At 46.4% G+C, this 20,016-nt stretch overlaps 1 protein-coding gene across 3 annotated transcripts in view; it reads right to left on the reverse strand.

Annotated features, from left to right (window-relative positions):
• ZC3H7B (zinc finger CCCH-type containing 7B) overlaps positions 1-20,016 on the reverse strand; it is a 70,905-nt gene that overhangs the window by 24,980 nt on the left and 25,909 nt on the right. For all 3 annotated transcript variants that reach the window (XM_014607581.3, XM_014607589.3, XM_014607572.3), the window contains exons 8-17: positions 19,965-20,007; positions 15,697-15,956; positions 14,707-15,058; positions 13,676-13,734; positions 12,553-12,715; positions 12,309-12,470; positions 10,321-10,526; positions 9,523-9,623; positions 8,279-8,460; positions 396-481 (exon numbers count right to left, since the gene is read on the reverse strand). In XM_014607581.3, coding sequence (XP_014463067.1) covers positions 396-481; positions 8,279-8,460; positions 9,523-9,623; positions 10,321-10,526; positions 12,309-12,470; positions 12,553-12,715; positions 13,676-13,734; positions 14,707-15,058; positions 15,697-15,956; positions 19,965-20,007 — 1,614 coding nt within the window. The remainder of the gene's footprint in view (positions 1-395; positions 482-8,278; positions 8,461-9,522; positions 9,624-10,320; positions 10,527-12,308; positions 12,471-12,552; positions 12,716-13,675; positions 13,735-14,706; positions 15,059-15,696; positions 15,957-19,964; positions 20,008-20,016) is intronic.

A 20,016-nucleotide genomic window follows, 5' to 3' on the forward strand; every position in this document is an offset into this window, starting at 1 on the left:
AGCACATGTAATTTGATCCCTGCACCAGGAGAACCAGTGACTGCTCCATAAAGTACCTGGTTTGTGCTGGGGAGAGGCACCTCTGAGCAGCCTCATCTCCACAGTGGTCATGCAGGGAGCTGTCCAGGCTGACATGTGGAAACAGCAGGGCTTCAACCCTTCCCTGAAAGGCACCTCGGGTTTATCCCATGTCCAGCACTGCACACGTGCTACTGTCCTGCTTACTACAGCACAAAGGAGGCACCCAGTGCCACTGCTTCTGGGAAGGGAGTGGCGTTATATGCTTTCTACCTGGTGAAAAGTGGCAGGGGGAGGGGAAGGGACAGAAGTGCTAGAGCAATAGGCAACAAGAATCCAGGGGACGCAGATCAGTCCTAGGGCCTGAGGCTTCTTACCATGCTGTTTGCTGGTTTGCTGGCATGTGCCTCCATCTGCTGCCAGTACTTTTTGGATTCTTGCACAATATCTTCATGGGTCATTCCTAGGAAAGACAAAGCAGAGGCATGACTCAGCATCCCCCCCCCACCAATCAACTAACCCTGGCAACTGAGAGGTAAGGGCAGGGGGTAGGGGGCAGTTTGGGGTCTCCATTCCCATACGTGTGAAGAGGGAGTTCACACTGGTATCACCACTGTCTTCAGTATGAAAGTTACATTAACATGGCACTAGCAATAGGTGCCAAGTTGCCAAGCACCTGTTGGGGACTCAAGACATTTACTTACTGAAAGCACAGGGATGGTCAAGGAAGACCAAGTTCCCTCTACTCACTCCCCTTTCCCAGTGCAAGTCAATACCCCTGAGAGCAAAGCAGAATTCATCTTCTGTGGCTCCTTCAGTCCTAAGATAGGCAGTAAAGGAGCCAATGGCTAATATTGAGATGTGAACATTTATCTTGCAAAAACCTGACCCAGACCCACACACAGAACCCATGTAGAGCAACCAACTGCCAGCACAGCACAACAGTTTCATTATGACCAACATCAGTTTGCGTTGGAGCTGATGATTTTGAGATGAGAGGCTGATAGATCACACTACCTGGTGTTACCCAGGTTCCTCCTAGACCCTGAAAATCTAACTCAATCCCAGCTTCCCAGACTCAGTGAGTCTGTGGAAAGTCACCCAATTCCATCTTGATAAACGGCAGAACAGGTTTGAAATCAACATGGTGAGATACAAGAGGACTATTATAAACTGCTCCAGTGCTGAAGGAAAAAAAAAAAATCAAATGCAAAATACAAAACAGGGAAGAACTGAAGAACAGTAGCAGCATTACAAAAAAGGTCAGGGGATTATATTGGAACAAACCAAATACAAATCAACAAAGGTAACACTGTTGCAAAAGAGAAAAATCCCTCTGGGATCTACTAAAAGCAGCATCGTATGCAAGATGTGGGAGGCTATTAATGATTTTTCTCTACTCAGCACTGGTGAAGCCCAGCTTGATTCTCATTTCCAGTTTTGGGCCATCCATTCACTCCCAGAGGAAAGCAACAGAAATTATGGGAAACTCAGAAAAAACAAGGAAAGACTGAAGGAACTGGGTTTGTTTACTCCAGAAAAGAGGCTAAAGTTCAGACTCAAACTGTTCTTAGAGATGCCACCATTCAAGCACTACAACCGCTAGAAAGGAGGTATTTTGCCGTGAGGAAAGGGACGGGGGAAACAATCCAAATCGCTAGGGTTAGGTGCCTAGGATTCCTAAGCAGTTAATGGAGAAGTGTTAGGTGCCTTCAAAGAGTGATCCAGAGTACCTGTGTGCTGAGCTGGGCTGGCCATAGGAAAAGCTAGGCACAGCGTGTGCCTAAATTCTTGTTCCTCCTTGGAGGCCTCTGTCATCCCAGAATCCAGAGTGCCTGGGGTGGAGATGCCCTCCTGAAAGAGCACCTAAGACACAATGAGAGCAGCACCAGGGTTGGTGGAAAGTGCACTGCCCCAACTACCCTCCTGCATGCTGGGAGGACGAGGGGTAGCAGTCATGCTTATGATTGAACTTGGGCTGCCATGATTATGCTGCCAGTGTCAATCAGGCATCAGACATGCTGTCCTAAATCTCCTTTCAGATTAGGAACTGAGGCAGAGTTTAGGTGCCTTCTAGCACCAATATGGAGTACAACGGAGCCTAAGCAGATGTAAAGACTGCTGCACAAGACCTGGTCTAGGAGCCTAGGGACCATTTTACATGAAAACTGAGACACCTCATGAATCCTGGCACCTAAGTGGTTTCACAGCTGCTGAAGCAGGATCAATCTGATTCACTTTTTGTGACTGAAGCACACAAGTTCCATGCAGGCACCTACAATTCATGGCAACCATCAATCTTTTTGGATCATGGTGTATGCATGAGAGGTCACCCAGACCTTCAACACATATGCCCAGGCAGGAGTATGGAGGAGTGGAGGCTGCCAAGACCTTTCACCGCCCTTTAGGCCATTGAGGCAGAACCCAAAGGCCAGACTGTCCAGATGTTTGGTGCCTCCATAGCTGTAGTTGTATAAGTGTCTGGGAATTGAAACCCAGGCCTCCTGTGTGAGAGACAAGGATTCTACCCCTGAACCACAGGGGACTCCAAGCACCTCAAAGAAGGATTGGATTGGTCGTGAAGGGACTAAAGGCTGCTAACGGCTTTATGCTATGCAAACTGTGATCAGCGAGGAAGTGATACATCTTTCTCCACTCAGGGTGGGACAAGAAGTAATCTACTTAATCTGGAGCAGAGAGATCCAGTTTAGAGAGTAGCAAAGATCTTTCTCTAACTTGGACTATTCCAGTGCTTAAGTAGCCTTTATTATGGAGCCTGGGAAAATCTCCTTCATTGGAGGCTTTTAAGAACAAGTAGACCAGGGGAAGGAAACCTTTGGCATGTGTGCCAGAGCATGGCATGCAAAGGCATTTTGCTTGGCACTCACACTCTGGGGAAAGGGCTAGGGCTGCGCTGCTACAACAAGGATAAGGCCCCTCGCAGCTCCCCTGCCATACCACCATCTTACAAATAGAGGATGTAGGTGTTTTTGGCACTCTGGCCAAAAACATTACACATCCAAGTTAGACAAACTGCATGGCTGATTTCAGTATATTTGATCTGGTCAGGGAATAGAACAGACCAGAGGTAGACAACCTGTCGTACATGTGCCACAAATGGCCTGGACAGCTGCTGTGTGCGACTCTCAAGCCTCAGAAGCTCAGAAAAGGGAGGTGCCACAATGGAGGCAGGGAGCAGACTGCTCTGTGGAGTAGAACTGGGATAGGATGCTGCTGCAAGAGATGGAGTCAAATTCACAGCCAAGATCCAGGTTAAGCCTTCCCTGGCCCTGCAGCTGCCACTAAATTCAGAGCTTTGAATTTTCACTGGCCATATAATAATATATAATATAATATAAAAGTATATAAAACATGTGCAACTATGACAGTTGTGGGGCCAGGGCAGAGTTAACTTGGCTCTTGCAGGAGGGTCCTGCCCTTGCACTGTTCCATATGGCCAGAGCCCCACTGCCTCTATTCTGCCACCCCAGGATATAAACTTTATCAGGTATGCTTCTGGGAGGGAGGGTGGGAACAGGGCAGAAAAGGTCCATAAGAACAGCCCTCAGGGTGGGAAGAAGCTTAACTCATGGCATGCCTGACAAAAAGTTTGACCCCCACTGGACTAGACAGCCTCAAGGGGTCACTTCCAGCCCTACACTTCCATGATGCTATGAAGTTCACTTGGATAAAAGACACCAGTTGGAATACAACTAGTGTCAATGAATACTAACAATGGCCTTGCCTAGGCTGGCCAGCCTTTGCCTCCAGAACCTCTGGCTTGCACATCCATGCACTTCTGGTGGCTTGGTGTGGCTCTGCGTTGGCAAGCTGTCCCACCACAGCACAAAGTACATCCTGGGAAGGCATCACCTGACGAAGGCACTGTGGCAGCTGGCAGGAGGCTTGGGAGCACCTGTACCTTCCTTTAACCCACTGTCAGAAGACAGCAGAAGCCTTTTTCTGCTCAGAAGTGGAATGACTCTGCCAGCACAGCAGAGAGGAAGGTTTTGAGACCAGAGAGCAGTGTTAGCCACAGATGCACTCAAAGTCCTGCTGGCAAAACATCGTAGCTCAGACTGGCCTGCGTCTCCTACTAACAAAGCACAGAGGTGGCTGAAGAAAACTATAAGGCCTTGTCTACATGCAGGTTCTGTACCAGTCTAGTTAAACCAGACCAACTTCTAATGTAGACAGTTACAGAGCTATAAAGGGAGCATTATCCTAGTCAAGCTTATTTCCCTTCCCTACAGGAAGACAGCATACCTTTGCCGCTACAACTGCGCCCACTTGCTTTAATTAAGCTAATACAGTTGGTGTGGAACATCTTGTGTGTTCAGACAAGATATAAGGACTGATCTACACACAAGCTGTCACCAGAATAACTAACCTGGGTGTACTTCACACCCTTCAATATTTGGCTGCAAGTTGTTGTGTAGGCACTCTTATTTTAGAAGATTCCCATTTCAGTTTTGCTGAAGCTGGGGGAAAAAAAAAGAAAAATGACAAAAAATGCTGCCTTGGTCAGACTTTCTCTCAAGAATTTTCCACTGATTGGCACAAGTACCTGAATACCTATCTGAATACCAGCTCTATGGGCACAGATACACTGTCAGAGTAGCAGAGAGTGAGAGACTAGCAGTTTTCTAACATACAGGTATGTAGAAACTGGAGTTGTCTGTGATGAGGACTAGTTGGGCTATGGCTGCGCAGTTTAGTGGTGAAGCATTTTAAGGTGATTTAAAATGTCCAACCAACTTCCAGCTGACTAAAAACAAGTATGCCATGGATGATTGCTGTAATAAAGCACCAGTGATACAGAGAGGCAGCAAAGCTGTATATATTACCACGACTGAAAGCTTTTATTATGTAAGCTCTATTACCATGGAATACCACATGGATGCTATCTCTGATCTAAGATGTTATGTGGCATAAGTCCTGCTAGAGCAGGACTGTGAGCTGGGAAACTCCACAGCTCTTATCCAGGCTCTAGCACTGACTTGCCAGGTAGTCTTGGACAAGCCATAATGTTCCAAACCTGTTTCCCTTTCTGCAAAACAAAAAACACTTGCTGACTACCTTCCAGGCAGGTTGTGAGCATTAAAACTGGTGCAGTGGTTTGAGAAAAAAAATGCTTGGCGCTACATTAAATGTTACTACTCATCAAGGGTGTCCACAGATGCCTTTGAAATGAAGACTACCATCTGTTTAACACTGCAAGGCTCCCAAAACAGAACTGTTTTTCTGACAACCTCTTTGCTTGATCTTACATGCTATGGGTTTCAGGAGGTACTGTATAGAGTCCGCACATCCAAAGTTCCACACAGTCTTCAATAAGATGCAGAAATTTTTGAACAATTCAGCTCCTACCAAAGGATTAAAGTAATATAATCTAAGCCTTATTAAAAAACAGGCAACAGACATTTTTAGGCCTTAGGGCTGGGAAAGAAAACTCCCTAATATAAACTGAGACTTTCTTGTGACACTTCCTTGAGAGTATGCAGACAGCTTCAAACAAGGGCTTCAAGAGGTGTGAACTGCTCCAAACATCTCAGTAAATTCTTAACTCTGAAACCTAAAGATGGCCAGTATTTCTTCTGTAACATCTTCCACTAGTGAAGACAACTCCCTTGAAGAAAAAACACTCCTTTCCACCTGGGAGAGTATAACAGACTATATCCCACCTGGCTATGGTGTGTTCTCCATGACTATTGAGCTCCATCACCTCTAGGAACAAAGCCACAGGCCCCATGAAAGCCCAAGTGCCTACAAAATGCAATGGCCAATCTGTATAGAAACAGGTATCCTTAGTGACTCCTACCAATCTTTCCAGTGAGCAAATTACTAGGCAAAATCCACCATAAGAATGATCCTATCAGCTTGAGAGATCATTTCTACTTCTGCTACCATGACCTTCCATGGCACCTATGCTTCAGTAGGACAAGAGATGAGGGGAGGATCAGGAGCGAGCAGGAACCATACCTTTCATAGATTGCCTCTAAGCCAGCGATTCACAAACTGCTTGGGTCAGTGGATCACTATCAACCCTCAACATTTCTTCTGAAACCACTATGCACCTTTATAATCAAACTTGTAATGGAAAAGCAGGGGGTTCTGATGGGCCCACCCTTAAATGACTAACAGGCTGATGGGTCTCACCTTCAGTAAGGGCCCTACCCTCAGTCACTGTTGCATGACTAAAGAAAAACCAAGTTATACCTGAGTAGACCTCTCTGCTCTCAGAATGGGGGTCAGGGGGGTAGGGAGGCATCCTGTCCTGTTCTAATTGTCTGGATCCAGAAAAAGAAGCAAAGACAATTTTTGGAATAAAGTTAGATGTAGAAGGCGGTGTTTTAAGTAGCTGCTTAGCTGCTTTAGATGAAGTGGTAGGCTTCAAGTCCATTTTTTGGAAAAGATCAGCTAGATAAAAGAAAAGCCCAACATACTGCTAGACTTCCCAGGGAAGGCTGGGTGACTTGCTTCTCTGTACGGGCACTGCTGTACTTACATGAATATTTGTATGCGATTGAATAAGTGGGGACTGGCAAATAAAACCTTAGTTTTATGATTTGATAGATGTTCTTTATTCTTCACCACCAAGTATACTTTTCCTTCAGGAGAAATAGACTCAGTCAGTGCAATCTACAGACCACTACTATTGCCTTACAGATCACCAGTGGTCAATGGGAAAACAGCTAGATAACAGCACTTACACTTTCAAGAAACAGAGATGAGCACAAAGCTTACCACCTTCACAATTACAGTAATAAACTCATTTCCTTTTCTCATCACTCCATCAGTTATTCAAACAAAGGAAGCAGCAGACAGACAAAAATCCCAGAAATGCATCCAGCGCTCTCTATGACCATTTGGGAAGTGTGTATATGTGTGGGAGAGGGAAAGACTTTGTATTGGTTATTTTGATTTTAAAGACCTGAGAAGTGCTTGAATATTACAGAGGTTGTAAGTACTTCTGTACAAGTCAAAATACAAGTATTTAGGAGGGAGGCAAACATTTATCTGCTTCCCCACACTGTACAATGGACCAAGTGGAACTGCCACAGCTTTAGGAGCCTTTCAAAGCGTCTCTTCTCTGAACTACTCCAGACATAGCGCTGGGTTTCACATTAATTAATTTACACTGACAGGTCTCATCATGGGCAGGTCTGTGAAAAAAATCTGCTTGGTTGGCCATGGCAATCAGAAAAATGGTCAGACTCCCACAGAGAGAAGACAAAAAACAGCACAGCAGATGTGGGACTCCCGTTATGTAAGCCAGTAATTCTCAGCAGGGGGTTGCGACACCCTGTGGTGCCTTGAGATCCTTTCAAAGATGTTGTGGGGAGCCAGGCAATTTTAGCACTGTTAGGTCTACAAACAAGATTTACAAGATAAATTAAAGACATTTCAAATAGGAATCCATAGTATTACAAACATTCAGATCTGCTGTGGTCTCTCTCAGTTCTCTGCAACAGAAGAACTGCTCTATTTTTCTGTAGTCAAAAAAACAAGTGAAAACCAAGAGTTGGCATTTTGACGCCTGCCTTGGATCTAACAAGGGGTGCCTTGCTAAAAAGATGTAATCACTGATGTAAGGGATTAAACTGAATGTTGTCCTTAAGAGGATGGTAGATTATATTTTTTGGAGTATTTTGTTTCTTTTACAGCAGAGGTGGGCAAAACGTGGCCTGGGGGCCGGATGCGGCCCACCAGGACATTCTATCCGGCCTGCAGGGCCCCTAAAAAATTTAGAAAATTAATATTTATCTTCCCTGGGCTGCCTGTCATGCAGCCCTCAATGGCTTGCCAAAACTCAGTAAGTGGCCCTCTGCCCAAAATAATTGCCAGCCCCTGGTTTACAGCCTCTCAAAAGTAACTTTGTCAAAGGTTCTACATATTTTTTGTAAGACTCAAGTTCCCATTGTGACATAAATCACTTCAATGTTTTAGAATTCTCTTCCTAATGAACATTTCAACCAATATGGACAGTCATGAGGGAAAGACTCATGGAAGCTGCAATTCCCAGGTTCATCTCCGCACAGACAATCCTAGCAATCGTGTTGAAAGGGCCAATATGCCAGTCAAATCACCTCCTGGTCTTTCTTCTGCCTCCTCATGGAGAGGGAGGATAAATACCTGCTTGTATCCCGCCAATCCTCCCAGTCAGCCCCAGAGGCAGAGCAGATGTGTTAAGGCCTGGACATGCACTCCCTCCCTATTTCCCCCTAAACCAACAAGCTCTGTTCAGCATTACACTTACCTGAATACTGCTGCAGCAGCCAGACCTTGAGCTCAATGAAGCTGTGAGCAAAGTGGCAACTATCTTCACGCAAGCAGCCGTAACGCACCTCATGCCGACACACATCAAACTGGAAGTGCTCCTGGAACTGGCGGATCTTAGAGTATTTCAGGGAAGTGGAACGCACAATGTGAACCAAACACCTGCAGAGGGAAAGGGCCAGGCCACAGAAACACCAGACATCAATGGACTGACTCTTCATCCCTCCATCTTCCATTCACTCTGACATGGGGGGAGAGGGGCGAGGACAGGGAACTGAGTTGGGGAGGGTTGTGGGGTGGTGATGACAAACATAGAAAGCTGATCCTGACAGAGATGTTATCCAACAGTTCACTGAATAGTCGGATGTGCTGGGGAATCCAAACCCTCCTGCAACAACAGGACAGTGCAGGGAAAAATGCCTTGCATTTCCCTCATCCCTCTGATGATGCCCCACTGTGGGTTCAGACCTCACATGCTGCAAATACCAGCAGCCAAGGCCAGATCTGAAGCCCACTAAAGTAAACTGAAAGACTTCAGTGAATTCCACTGGGCTTTGATCAGGCCTCAAATCCCCTGACAGTAGGTGACTAACCCTCAAGACAACACATCACACCATGTGCTTTCATGTCATGGGAACCTGGAGTATGAGAAAGAAACAAACAAGTGCCCGAGGTAACTGGCAGGGGGTGCTTAATGCACAGTAGCCTAATAACAAATGTGCAGTAGCATGCCAAGCAAAACCCATGCTAATACGCAGATCCGACCCGAACAGGGTGTGGGGCCCCACCCCAGCTCTGATCCCACGTGCTCCAGACCTGAAGAAGCTGCTGCCGCCATCGGCAGCATCGGCAGCGGAGGCGGGTAGCAAGCAGTTGGATGCGAAGCTGGTGGCAGTGGTGGCATGAAGTCACCATGGCTGCTTCATCCAGAATTGTGGGGCCTCCCAAAGCACAGGGCCCGGGGCAGTTGCCCTGATTTGGCCCCCCAGGGATGGCCCTGCTAATATGCTACCGTGCAGTATTAAGCTACTGTGTAGTAAGTCTCACTAAAAACCTGTGTGCCGGTGCTACTGCACAGTAACTCTAGTTACTGCGCATTTAATTAGTACTTCATTAAACAAGCACTAAATTAAATGCACAGTAACTACTGCGCAATAATGAATGTGTAGATGTGCCCAGGGCAATCAAATGGTGGCTCTGACAGGGCTGGGCCAGCTCACTCACTTGTTGTCATGGAAGGTGTGTTTGGCAGCAAGATTGGAGCAGACAGCTGGAGAGTCCTTGGTCCCTTTGCTGATGATGCGGGGTTTGCTGTCAAAGCAGATCTGGGGAGGGAAGAATCAGCATCATGAGAAATCTTAGGGACTGGTAAAAAAAGGAAGGAACACTGCCAGTCTTCACACAGACTGGGAGCTTTTCACAGACACTTAACTCAAGGGGTTTGAACCTTGGCCTTCTGGGGCATCTTTGTCTCTTTCTGACCTTTCAACTACGTTTTCCATTGCAGTTGGGAGAGAGTTTTAGTCGGTCCCTTCTTCCCAAAAGATTACAAACAAGGGGAGAACAATGAGGAAATTTACAAACAGGATGAACATACTAAGAAGGCATGTTCTTTTACACATACAGCAAACCTGCTGCAGGTCACAATAGGGCCAATCCTCAGCTAATTTAGTCAGCATCTCCACCGACTTCAAATCCATTTATTACAGTCGGGGCAAAGTTGAATTATTAATTACATTTGTAGATATAAAGAACAAATGTAATTCATTCTGTGGTTCAGAGTGTGGGCTGATCACCTGCAGGGGCAGAGATTAACCCCCTCCTACATACAAGATCATATAATTGTTCAGGTGCCTCTTGAGTGATTTTGTTTTCCCACCATCCTTGGAGGCACTGCTGCTTCTGAGGGCAGGGCCCAAGGTAGGATGGACCAACAGCCCAGCCATAGATGAGAATGGACATGGCATAAATCACAGAGAAAATGACTGCTCCCTCCCTTGTTCCTGCCCCTGCTCCTGATACCTCGCATAGGAAGGTGAAGATGCCCTGGTGTTCCTTCAGGAGCTTGGCAATGGTTAGGCTGCCCCGCTTGAGGCCACCTAGCGGGTCAAAGAGGAGGTCGCGATTGAGGGTACCCTTCCTTTCCTCTGTCCACACGTCGATCTCCTCCTGGTGGTACGCGAAGGTGCAGTTATCCCCGTACTTACAGTCCTGCTTGTTAAGCATATCTACAAAGCAATAAAGAGCACACACCACACAGGGTGGGCAGCTAGGTCAGAAACTGAGCCCTCTCTCATCACCTCCCACTGCCCTTTGCTATCTGCACCTCACAATAGACTAGCAGCAGGAAATTGAAGAGTTAAGACAGACCCCCAAGGACTTGTATAGAGGGGCACATCTTGGAAAGTCAATCCAAATTAACTACAAGGTATGAATTTAGAATAAACTAAACCACAATAATCCCGTGTGAACACTTCCATCCGAAATTTAAGTGGTCTTAAATTTCGGCTTAGTTTAATTCACATCCAAAATGACACTTGAAAAGTGACATCTCTAAAGTGAGTTAAACTACCCCAAATTCCTGATGGTGCAGACAAACTAAACAACAAAACCACTTAAAAAGGTTTGTTTTGGGTTTTTTTTTTTGGGGGGGGGTGGAGGTGGGGGGAGTGCAGAACTTACTCCAGCTCAATTGAATCCACTGGTTTGTCTGTCTGCTCTACCCTGTGGTAAGGAGAAGCTAAACTGTCATAATTTACTATCTGCTTTATTCAGAGGCAGATCACTGTGGTTTAGCTTCAGGGTCTGCAGAATAGGAGTGGACAAATGGAACAGTTATAGCAGAGCAGCTGATGTGTGCTCAAAAGTGGTACATCCTCCCCTTTCCTTAAAGTGAGGTAATTGTCCCTTTGTCCATGCCATAAATAAGAGTGTCCACAAAATGCCTTAATATAGTTTAGGTAATCCACTTTAGAAATTAATCTGAATCAACTTTTATGAGCGACCCCATGTAGACAAACCCCAAGTCATAGCTTTTGGGCCCTTTCCACCTTATCAGTTATCTTGTAGTTACACCACCTCAGAGCAATCTTGTCGTATCCCAAATACTAAGTGATGCCTGGCCTGCTCAGTACGGGGACGAGGGACTTTTAGGGAAGGTCCTGGTGCCGTAGGAAGCAGTGTTAGTTACAACATGGTGGGTTGTTCCCTGAGGCAGTATAAAACCAAAGCACCAGTGTGGCACTGGGGTCACTGAACAGGCAGGAGAAGCATCAGTCTCTCCACCACATCATCGGCGACGCATAGGGGGTGGACGCGGGTACATGTGCACCCCAAGATTGGCAATACACCCCCTGCGAAAAGCACCACCAACACTGCCGGCAGCACCTGCAGGCGGTTGCCGCTCGCCACCCCTTCCCACAGACACCACCAACAGTATCTGTGGATGGTCACTGACCACTGGTCAGCACTCACCACCCCCCACACCTCCTCCCCACTGCTGACATTGCTGTGGCTGCCTGTGGGAGCTCCCTGCTCAGCCTGCTCCTACTGCTGCCACTGCCGCAGCTGCCTGCAGGAGCTCCGCACTCACTGTCACCACTGACACCGCCGCCTGCTGTGCCCCCCAGCCTCTGGGGGCACACATTGTTCATGCACCTCAGCCTGCAACTTTGCATTTGACCAAGAATGTATCCTAGGAAGCATCCATGTTGGCTTACCATCGATCACCTCCTTATCGGACAACTGCATCATTCTTCCAAGCAGTCCTATACTCACAATGTGAACACTACCTGCTGCTCTACTTCTCAAGGCTCCTATTTCCTACAGCGTCATGGACTCCTCAGTCTCTTTTCTTGTTTCCATCCCACCAGCCAATCCCTAAAACCTAGTGACTGCTTGATGAAGGCTCTAGGGAGAGCAAGGCCCACTAAAAGCCTGTCTCCACCTCTGCCAGCACACGCTTCATCACCCTGTCCCTGCCTGCAGCAGACCCATCCTCTGCAGATCACCTTTGCACAGGTAATAGGATCCTACAAAGTTGGTTTTGGTGGGGCGAGGTCGGATCCTCTTCCACGTCTTATCTTCAGAGTTTCGCAGTCTCCCCAGCAGTATATCTCGCTTGCACTTGTGCTCCAGACCTTCCCGGTACGTGTAATCTCCGGCTTTAGGGCCTATGCGAAATCACAACCAGATCAGCCAGAGGGTGATCCCCAATCATGTTAACTGCTCAGGGTGTCACAAAGGGCACCTCACCTGTTTTGGGGTAGCAGATGTGGCAGGCTTGTTTGAAGAGGTGAGTGGATGCAAGTGGGTTCTTCACGAGCAGGGCTGTATTGGGCATTGCTGACTCTGCCTGAGACAGCAGGAGCCCAGGCACCTTGGGTACAGCAGGGTGACTTACCCCAATGAGGTTGACCTGAAAGACAATAACGCACATCTCTATCTTCTAAGTCTTACTGGCAGTGGGTAGTTGGCTCCCCAGTCTTTAATTCTTGGCTCTGTCATTGATTTGCATGCCAAAGACACTCAGGATCAAGGTCACAAGAGGGCTGTCACCAGCAGCAGACACACCAGAGAAGTAGCAGAATTAACTTTACATTCTTGATGTTCAAGGTACACCCAACAGGAAATGTATCGCCCTCAAAAAAGGATGTCTTCCTTCCTATGCAATGAGAAAAGTGTTTCTCTTCTCCCCTTGCCTTCCTTCACAATGAGTTTTGCTTTTGAAGGCATCTCAACCAAAGGCTTCACCTTGCCACAAGCTGAGGGGAAACTGACCCATGCATCAGAAGCAATAAAAAAAAATAGGTGAAAATGCAGAGGATAGAGGCTCTACTCAGTAACCCAGTCTATGGAAAGGCACATTACCCCACCAATAGGACATAAGTGCTCATCCCCAGCTTGGTGACCCAATGTGCAACTGAGACATGTCACACAGCTTGGTAGAGGCTCCACAAGAGACCTCCAATAGGAGCAGTGGGGGCAAACCAGTGACTAATTTTAATTAGGAACTTGGTAAGTTTATTAACAGGATTATATGAGGGACGCATGATAGCTGAGAACTGGACTACCTGACACAGGAGGTCCCTTCCAGCTCTGTGTCATTCCACTTATTCCATTTATATTAGGTAGGGAACAAAGAAGGGGAGGAGAATTCACCAGTGGAGAATATCCTCTGCCCAACCCTGCCATACACTGGGAGAGCTGGAAAGAGGTTTTGCATAATGGCAAGGCGCTCCATGCCTAGAAACTGAGGGAACCAGGTTTTTGGACACATTAAGACAGGACCCCAAGTTCAGAAGTAGTCCTGCCCCACCACCACCACCTTGGCTCCTGGGCACTTTGGTACATCATCCTGGGGCAGCAGCTCACTCACCACAGGAGATGGCGTCTGGTTGCCAGCAGGGTGTCGCAGTTCCTGAGTGCCAGTTTCTTCTGGAGAGAGAAAGAAAAAAACACCCACACACACACTTTACTTTCAGGAGCTGTCCTCATCACAGAGATGCACGTTAATACTTGTTGCACAGGTTTACTTTTTTCAGCCTTCCAGGGATTTCAAGCCTCCTGCTCGGTCTTGAAAACCTCCATAAAACCCTCCCTTTTCTGAAAGTCCCTAAGGCAACAGAACTCAACTCCAGGCTGCCCGTCTGGTGCTAGCCACCCAAACAGCCAGAGACAAAAGGAATCCAGCATAGAAGAGACTAGATGCTCCAAAATTCTGCCCAGCCAATCTCTGATCCACTAATCACTGCTTCATCACATCCTGAATGTGATGCTTCACCATCCAGTGACACACATCAATTGCTCAGCTCCTCTGGAGTTCCTTACCTAGTCTTAGTCCATAATCCAACTCCATAAAATGTTAGAACCCTTGAAGTCCTCTTTGAGATATGATATGTATTGCCCACGGAAATCAGAGATGGCAAAGACTTATTAAACCATCTATGCCACTGTCAATGAAGATCTTGCCACCCAATAGATGTGCCATGACTCTGTTGTAAAGGACTCTGAATGAAAGGACTTCTACCACTCCACTTTGTAGATTAATACCTACCCTTGAAGATCTAACTGAGTTTCCTTAATACCTAGTTCTGGTTATACCACCCCTTGGATAACCTTGGACAACCACTTTTCCACATAGGTAAATGTACCCCACTGACATATGATCAGTCATCAAATTGTCCCACTGAAATTCTTCACCAGTTATCCATGCTCTGTGTATTAAGTTCCTTAAGTCTTTCCTCTATCCATACCATTTCTCTAGAGTTTACTTATTTCCAATGTTCTTCTCTGGACATAGACTTATCTTCATCAGAGAGGCATCAAGAGCAGTATTCCAGGAGCCCTTTCATACCTTCCATGGCACAAAAAACCTGCCGGCTCTATACCCTTGTGCTCTGTACCTACCGATGGCAAAGGAATCCAAGGCGTCCAATGAACCCCTGCTAGTCCCAAAGGTATCCAGTGCATCGAGTTGTGACTCGGGGTATGGGAGTAGATCTAGCGAATCCAGAGAATCCAGAGTGGAGCCACCACTTCCCCCTGGTGGTGGTGGCTCAAAGGCATCCAGGACAGAGGAGGAGGAGAGCTGCTTGGTAGGATCCATCACCAGGCCAAAGGAGGCAGGTGGCAGTGGTGTGGAGACTGGTATATTTCCTGTCACCACAGGGGGCAGCAGCGGCGTTCCACCCGGAAACACAGGGATCAGCTGTGGCATCTCAGTAGGCAGGTTGGTGGGGATGGTTCCTTGGACCAGGGACTTTGCAAGTCAAGAGAAGAAAGAAAATAAACAGCATATTAAGGGAAGAGAGAACAGAGTATACATTAAGGCAGGAGTGGGCAAAATGTGGCCCACAGGCCAGATGCGGCCTGCTAGGCCTTTTTATCTGGCCCGCAGGGCCCCTAAATATTAATTTTCTAAATTTTTTTTATCTGCCCTAGGCTGCCTGTCATGCGGCCCTCGATGGCTTGCCAAAACTCAGTAAGCGGTCCTCCACCCAAAATAATTGCCTGCCCCTGCATTAGGGAGATAAGCTGATGGACTGTGAATGCTACAGCAGCAAGATGCCACCCCAGAGAATATAGCCCTTTAGGGCAAGGGGACAATCCACCTTATGTCCGCTTCAGTGTCCAGGCACTGAAAAGGAGGTAAGACGCTATCGTTGTGTGTTTGGGGATCAGCAGCTCCATCCAGAGCTACCAATCTCATAACAGGCAGTATGGTGAGCCAAGACTTCTAATAGGCTCCTTAAAGGGATAAAAGCCAGTTGTGGTCAGAGAAAGGCATCAAGTGCACTCCTCTGAAAGAATGGGTGGCAGTATGGTAGAGGGGAGAGAAAGCTATAAAGGACTGATTCAAAATAAGAATGGAGGGATTCATGTGATCTGAGTTCTTACTAGAGGATACTGTGACCCATCAGCAATGGAATCCAGGAGAGAGTCCAGTTCTTCCCCAATGATCTCCCCATCTGTGAAGTCCTCCACACTCTCAGGCACTGGCAGGGAGACACAGTCTGGAGAAGGGAGCAGGCTGGCAGCAGGAAGAGAGGTGGGTAGGCCCTTTACATCCAAGTCAGAGGGTGAAAGGGCCAACCCCTCACTCACAGGGATGGAAGTGGCAACGGGAGCAGGAATGCACTGCAGGTCCATGGAGCACTCTGCCAGGGCGAGAGAGAACCAGTCACACAGGACAGCCCCTTGCACAGGGGGGATCAGAGCATGGCTCAACCAACAAAAACAAGCACAAGTGAGTAAAGCCACAAGCACCGAGCATGTGAAACCACCATCAGGGGCTGGTCACTCCAGGTTCAAAGATTCTTGACCTTTGATTTTTGCCCCTGACCTCACAAAGGCTTTCACAAAATGGCTCAGTTGGAGCAAAAAAGCACTATATGGATCATTGTAAGGCCTGGTGACCTTGCTCAGCAATTGCAAGGCAGGTCTTAGTCTGACTGAAATAAATTACAATTCAACTACTGAATTCAATGGGATCAGGATTAGAGACACTGGGCCTACAGTGCAAGTACTCTATATCCCACCCCCTACAGCTAGCAGTTTACAGTGAACCTCTTCTACCACCTTCTGCAGAACTCAGTTGCTTTCCTTACACCCTCTGCTCCTTATAGCCACTAGGCCTCAACTAAGACCCCACTTCCCACATTCACTCTTCAGGTTCAAGAGACACAAGCAGAAAACCTCGCTGGGGAGAGGGCCAAGGATTAGGAGGCCCTGACAAGTCTCCCAATGCTGGTACAGGGTATGAGTTCCCCAATAACTTCCTAAGACTCACCAGGCATCTCTAACTGGGTACAGCCCTGCTCCTGAGCCCCTGACACCTGCCAGAGATGGGCTTCCTTTCTAAGTACCCTACTGCACAATTGACGCTCCCCTCCGTAACTAGTGGGTGGGAGTTTAGGGGGTGGAAAGACGCATCTTCTTCCCTAAGCTTGCTATATCTTCTGGTAAAATGCGAAGATAAAGATTAAGTGAAATAAAAACCAAGTTGGAGTACTGCGTCCAGTTCTGGGCGCTGCGCTTCAGAAGGGATGTGGATAACATGGAGAGGGTCCAGAGGAGGGCCACCTGCATGATCAGGGGCAGCAGGGCAGGCCCTACGAGGAGAGGCTATGACACTTGAACTTGTTCAGCCTCCACAAGAGAAGGCTGAGGGGGGACCTAGTGGCTATTTACAAACTAGTCAGGGGGGACCAGCAGGCATTGGGAGAGTCCCTGTTCCCCAGAGCACTACCAGGAGTAACAAGGAATAATGGTCACAAGCTGGCAGAGAGTAGATTCAGACTAGACATCAGGAGGCGCTACTTCACTGTCAGGGCGGCTAGGATCTGGAACCAACTTCCAAGAGAAGTGGTACTGGCTCCTACCCTGGGGGTCTTTAAGAGGAGGTTAGACGAACACCTTGCTGTGGTCGTTTGACCCCAGTGCTCTTTCCTGCCACAGCAGGGGGTCGGACTTGATGATCCGCTCAGGTCCCTTCTGACCCTACCTACTATGAAACTAAGAAATTCCTATACGCAAAATAAGCCTCTGTTGAGGGGTAGCGAAGGCTGCAATCAAATATCCATCATCTGAGTGCATTTAATCTTTCCAAAATGCCTACGAACATTTCACACTTTAGAGACTCAGGAGATGCAATTGAAATGAAACTTTCATGCTATCCTCAGATTATATTTTCCCAAATAAAGAAAACAAAATGCTTTGACAGAAAAAGATTGTAGTGACATGTCTTTCTTTCCTTCCCTTCTCCCGATTTTTGCTGAGGGTCTGCCTGATGCTGGCTCTGTGAAGACCACTTTCAATGGCTTCTTTATATCCCCCAGAGTTCACCACCCTTTAAGACATGAGGCCCCTCTCCATAACTTTTCTGAATTTAGCAGCACCCCATTTCATATATTTTAAAAATAATCCAAATTTATCCCAATGTTCATTCTTCATAAAAAAATGGTATTTCAACTTACTTAGGACCATAGCCTGATCAGATAAATTTTCACTGAAGACAACATATTCAGGTTTGGAATAGTGCTCATCTCTGTACCTTGTAGCTAGATAGTACAATGAAAGCTTTCTCAACTTAACCTATTTCCAGTATTGCTTTAGAACTGCTACTTGAACCTGCTTTCTTCAAGTTAATTTGTTTCTAAATGCAAACATTCACTTTTCATTATAATTTTATTACATGCCTCATCAACTTTTCACTTTTTATAGCAAACTTATCCATTACATCAGCTGTATTATATTAATTAAAAAGTTAACCATCAATGACAACAGACAACACAGACCACATGAGTGGATGCTTGGCACTGACTAATATAAAATGGTGACATGACATCAAGCGGCACGAGAAAGTTGAGCATGGCCCACCAGTCCCAAAAGGTTGTCTGAAGATGCATTAGCAAATTGCTAATCCTACTGCCTACACTCAGAAGTGGGAAATGCCCTCTTTTAGCTTTCACTCAGGTTTTGAGTTTCAAAAAATAATAGACCAATTCTTCTGTTGCAATGAACTCAGAAACACAACAGGTCAAAATAGTTTTGACACTATGAATTCCTTTTTAAAATCTCTAGGTTTATCCTGTGAATCATGTGTAGATATTTGCACACCCAAGAGTGCTAATACCAAGTGTCACCCTTAAAAAGATCTCATAGCAGCAAAGATGCTATGTCACCCCAGTTGAGAATTACTGCCCTACAGCTACTCAGCTTATCAGAAAAATGATTGGCTACTCAGACCATGTGTGCACAGGATAAGCGATATGGGCTTACAAGTGCCTATCTAGACAGTATCTGACTCACTCTTTTTAGGAAAACCATTTTCAGTTTTGCTTCCTCAAAGCTCGATGCCATACCCTAACTTAGGGCTGTGTCAAACTATCAAGACCATTATGATCACATCCATGGATCAGATTCTCATATCTCCATGGAAAATTATTGGTAGAATCTATCAACCTTAAGAAAAGGTGATGGAAAAGGGGCAAGGTGAGGTAGGGCACGTCAGAACCCCATTGCTCAAATGTTCCCAAATTTGGAAAAATAAATCCACCTTTCACCCTCCCCTCTCCATGAGCCACTCCAATTTTCAGGGCAGTCTGAGTAAACAGGTGACTCTTAGGACCCTTAGATCTGACCTTTTATGAGACAAATTCAGCCTTAGCAGAGCTGACACTGAGCTTTTATGCCAACTGCTGAGTGCAGGAGCAGCTTACTGAAGGTAATCATTCCTTACTCTGCATTAAGTGTCCAATTCATCATCTCGGTACTGGGGATCCTAAGATATACTCATCACTTCACAGGACTGGGTCTTATGAGTCTATGTGACAGGCAATTATTTAAGTACCATTAAAATACACAATAAGTGTGTTTTAACTGAGACAACAAAAGCCTGAATCATAAAATTCAGGCCTTCACATGTAAGAGAGGAATAATTAATTTAGTGATGAATCTTCATGCTTAATATCAGGCATATTCAAGCAAGGACAACTGGAAAACCAATGTGCTATGTCTCCAATACTCTACTGTGGAAGGAAGACAAGACTCTGGGCTAGCACTTCAAAAGGGGAAGAGTTAAGGTTAAGGCTGTTCATATCCTGATGTGAGGAGTAAAACCGTGACACTGTCACTGCATTTTTTGGGTTTCTAACATCTAAACCCATTAGAATAATATGCATTCAAAGCTCTGATATGTGCCTCCAACCTTAACCTCATGTCAGCTAAACTGTTCTGTCTGGGACCATGTACCAGAATCTCACTTCTCACTTATCCACGCTGGCCTCAGAAAGCACAGCCAAAGAGGGTTATGTCCCCTGGCTTCCCTATTTACGCACAAATACTGTGTGTCCCTTGTTCTGCTCCATAACTGCAACTGCAAAAGGTTAAACTCCAGAAGGATTCAACTGCAAAAGGTTCTAGTAAGAGCAGCCTTTGCCTGATTTTCCCCTCGGTCACAATGAAGCTACAAAGAGAAACCAGTTTCCATATATGCCTGCTACAAAGCCCTCCCTCTGCCAGTAAGGTCTCTCCTAGTCTCTAAAGGTAAGAGATACCAAAGAGACACAAATGAAGACAAAAGGCCTCTTAGATTTGCCAACCTGGTCAGGTGTTTTATAGCCACTGTAAAAAATACACAAACAAAAAGAAAGGAGAAATCTTACCTGTTTCAATGTCCTCTATAGAACCCAATCCATTGGAAGTTGTCTGCAAAGG

Source organism: Alligator mississippiensis, chromosome 4 (assembly GCF_030867095.1).
Source record: "Alligator mississippiensis isolate rAllMis1 chromosome 4, rAllMis1, whole genome shotgun sequence".
Classification (NCBI taxonomy): domain Eukaryota; kingdom Metazoa; phylum Chordata; order Crocodylia; family Alligatoridae; genus Alligator; species Alligator mississippiensis.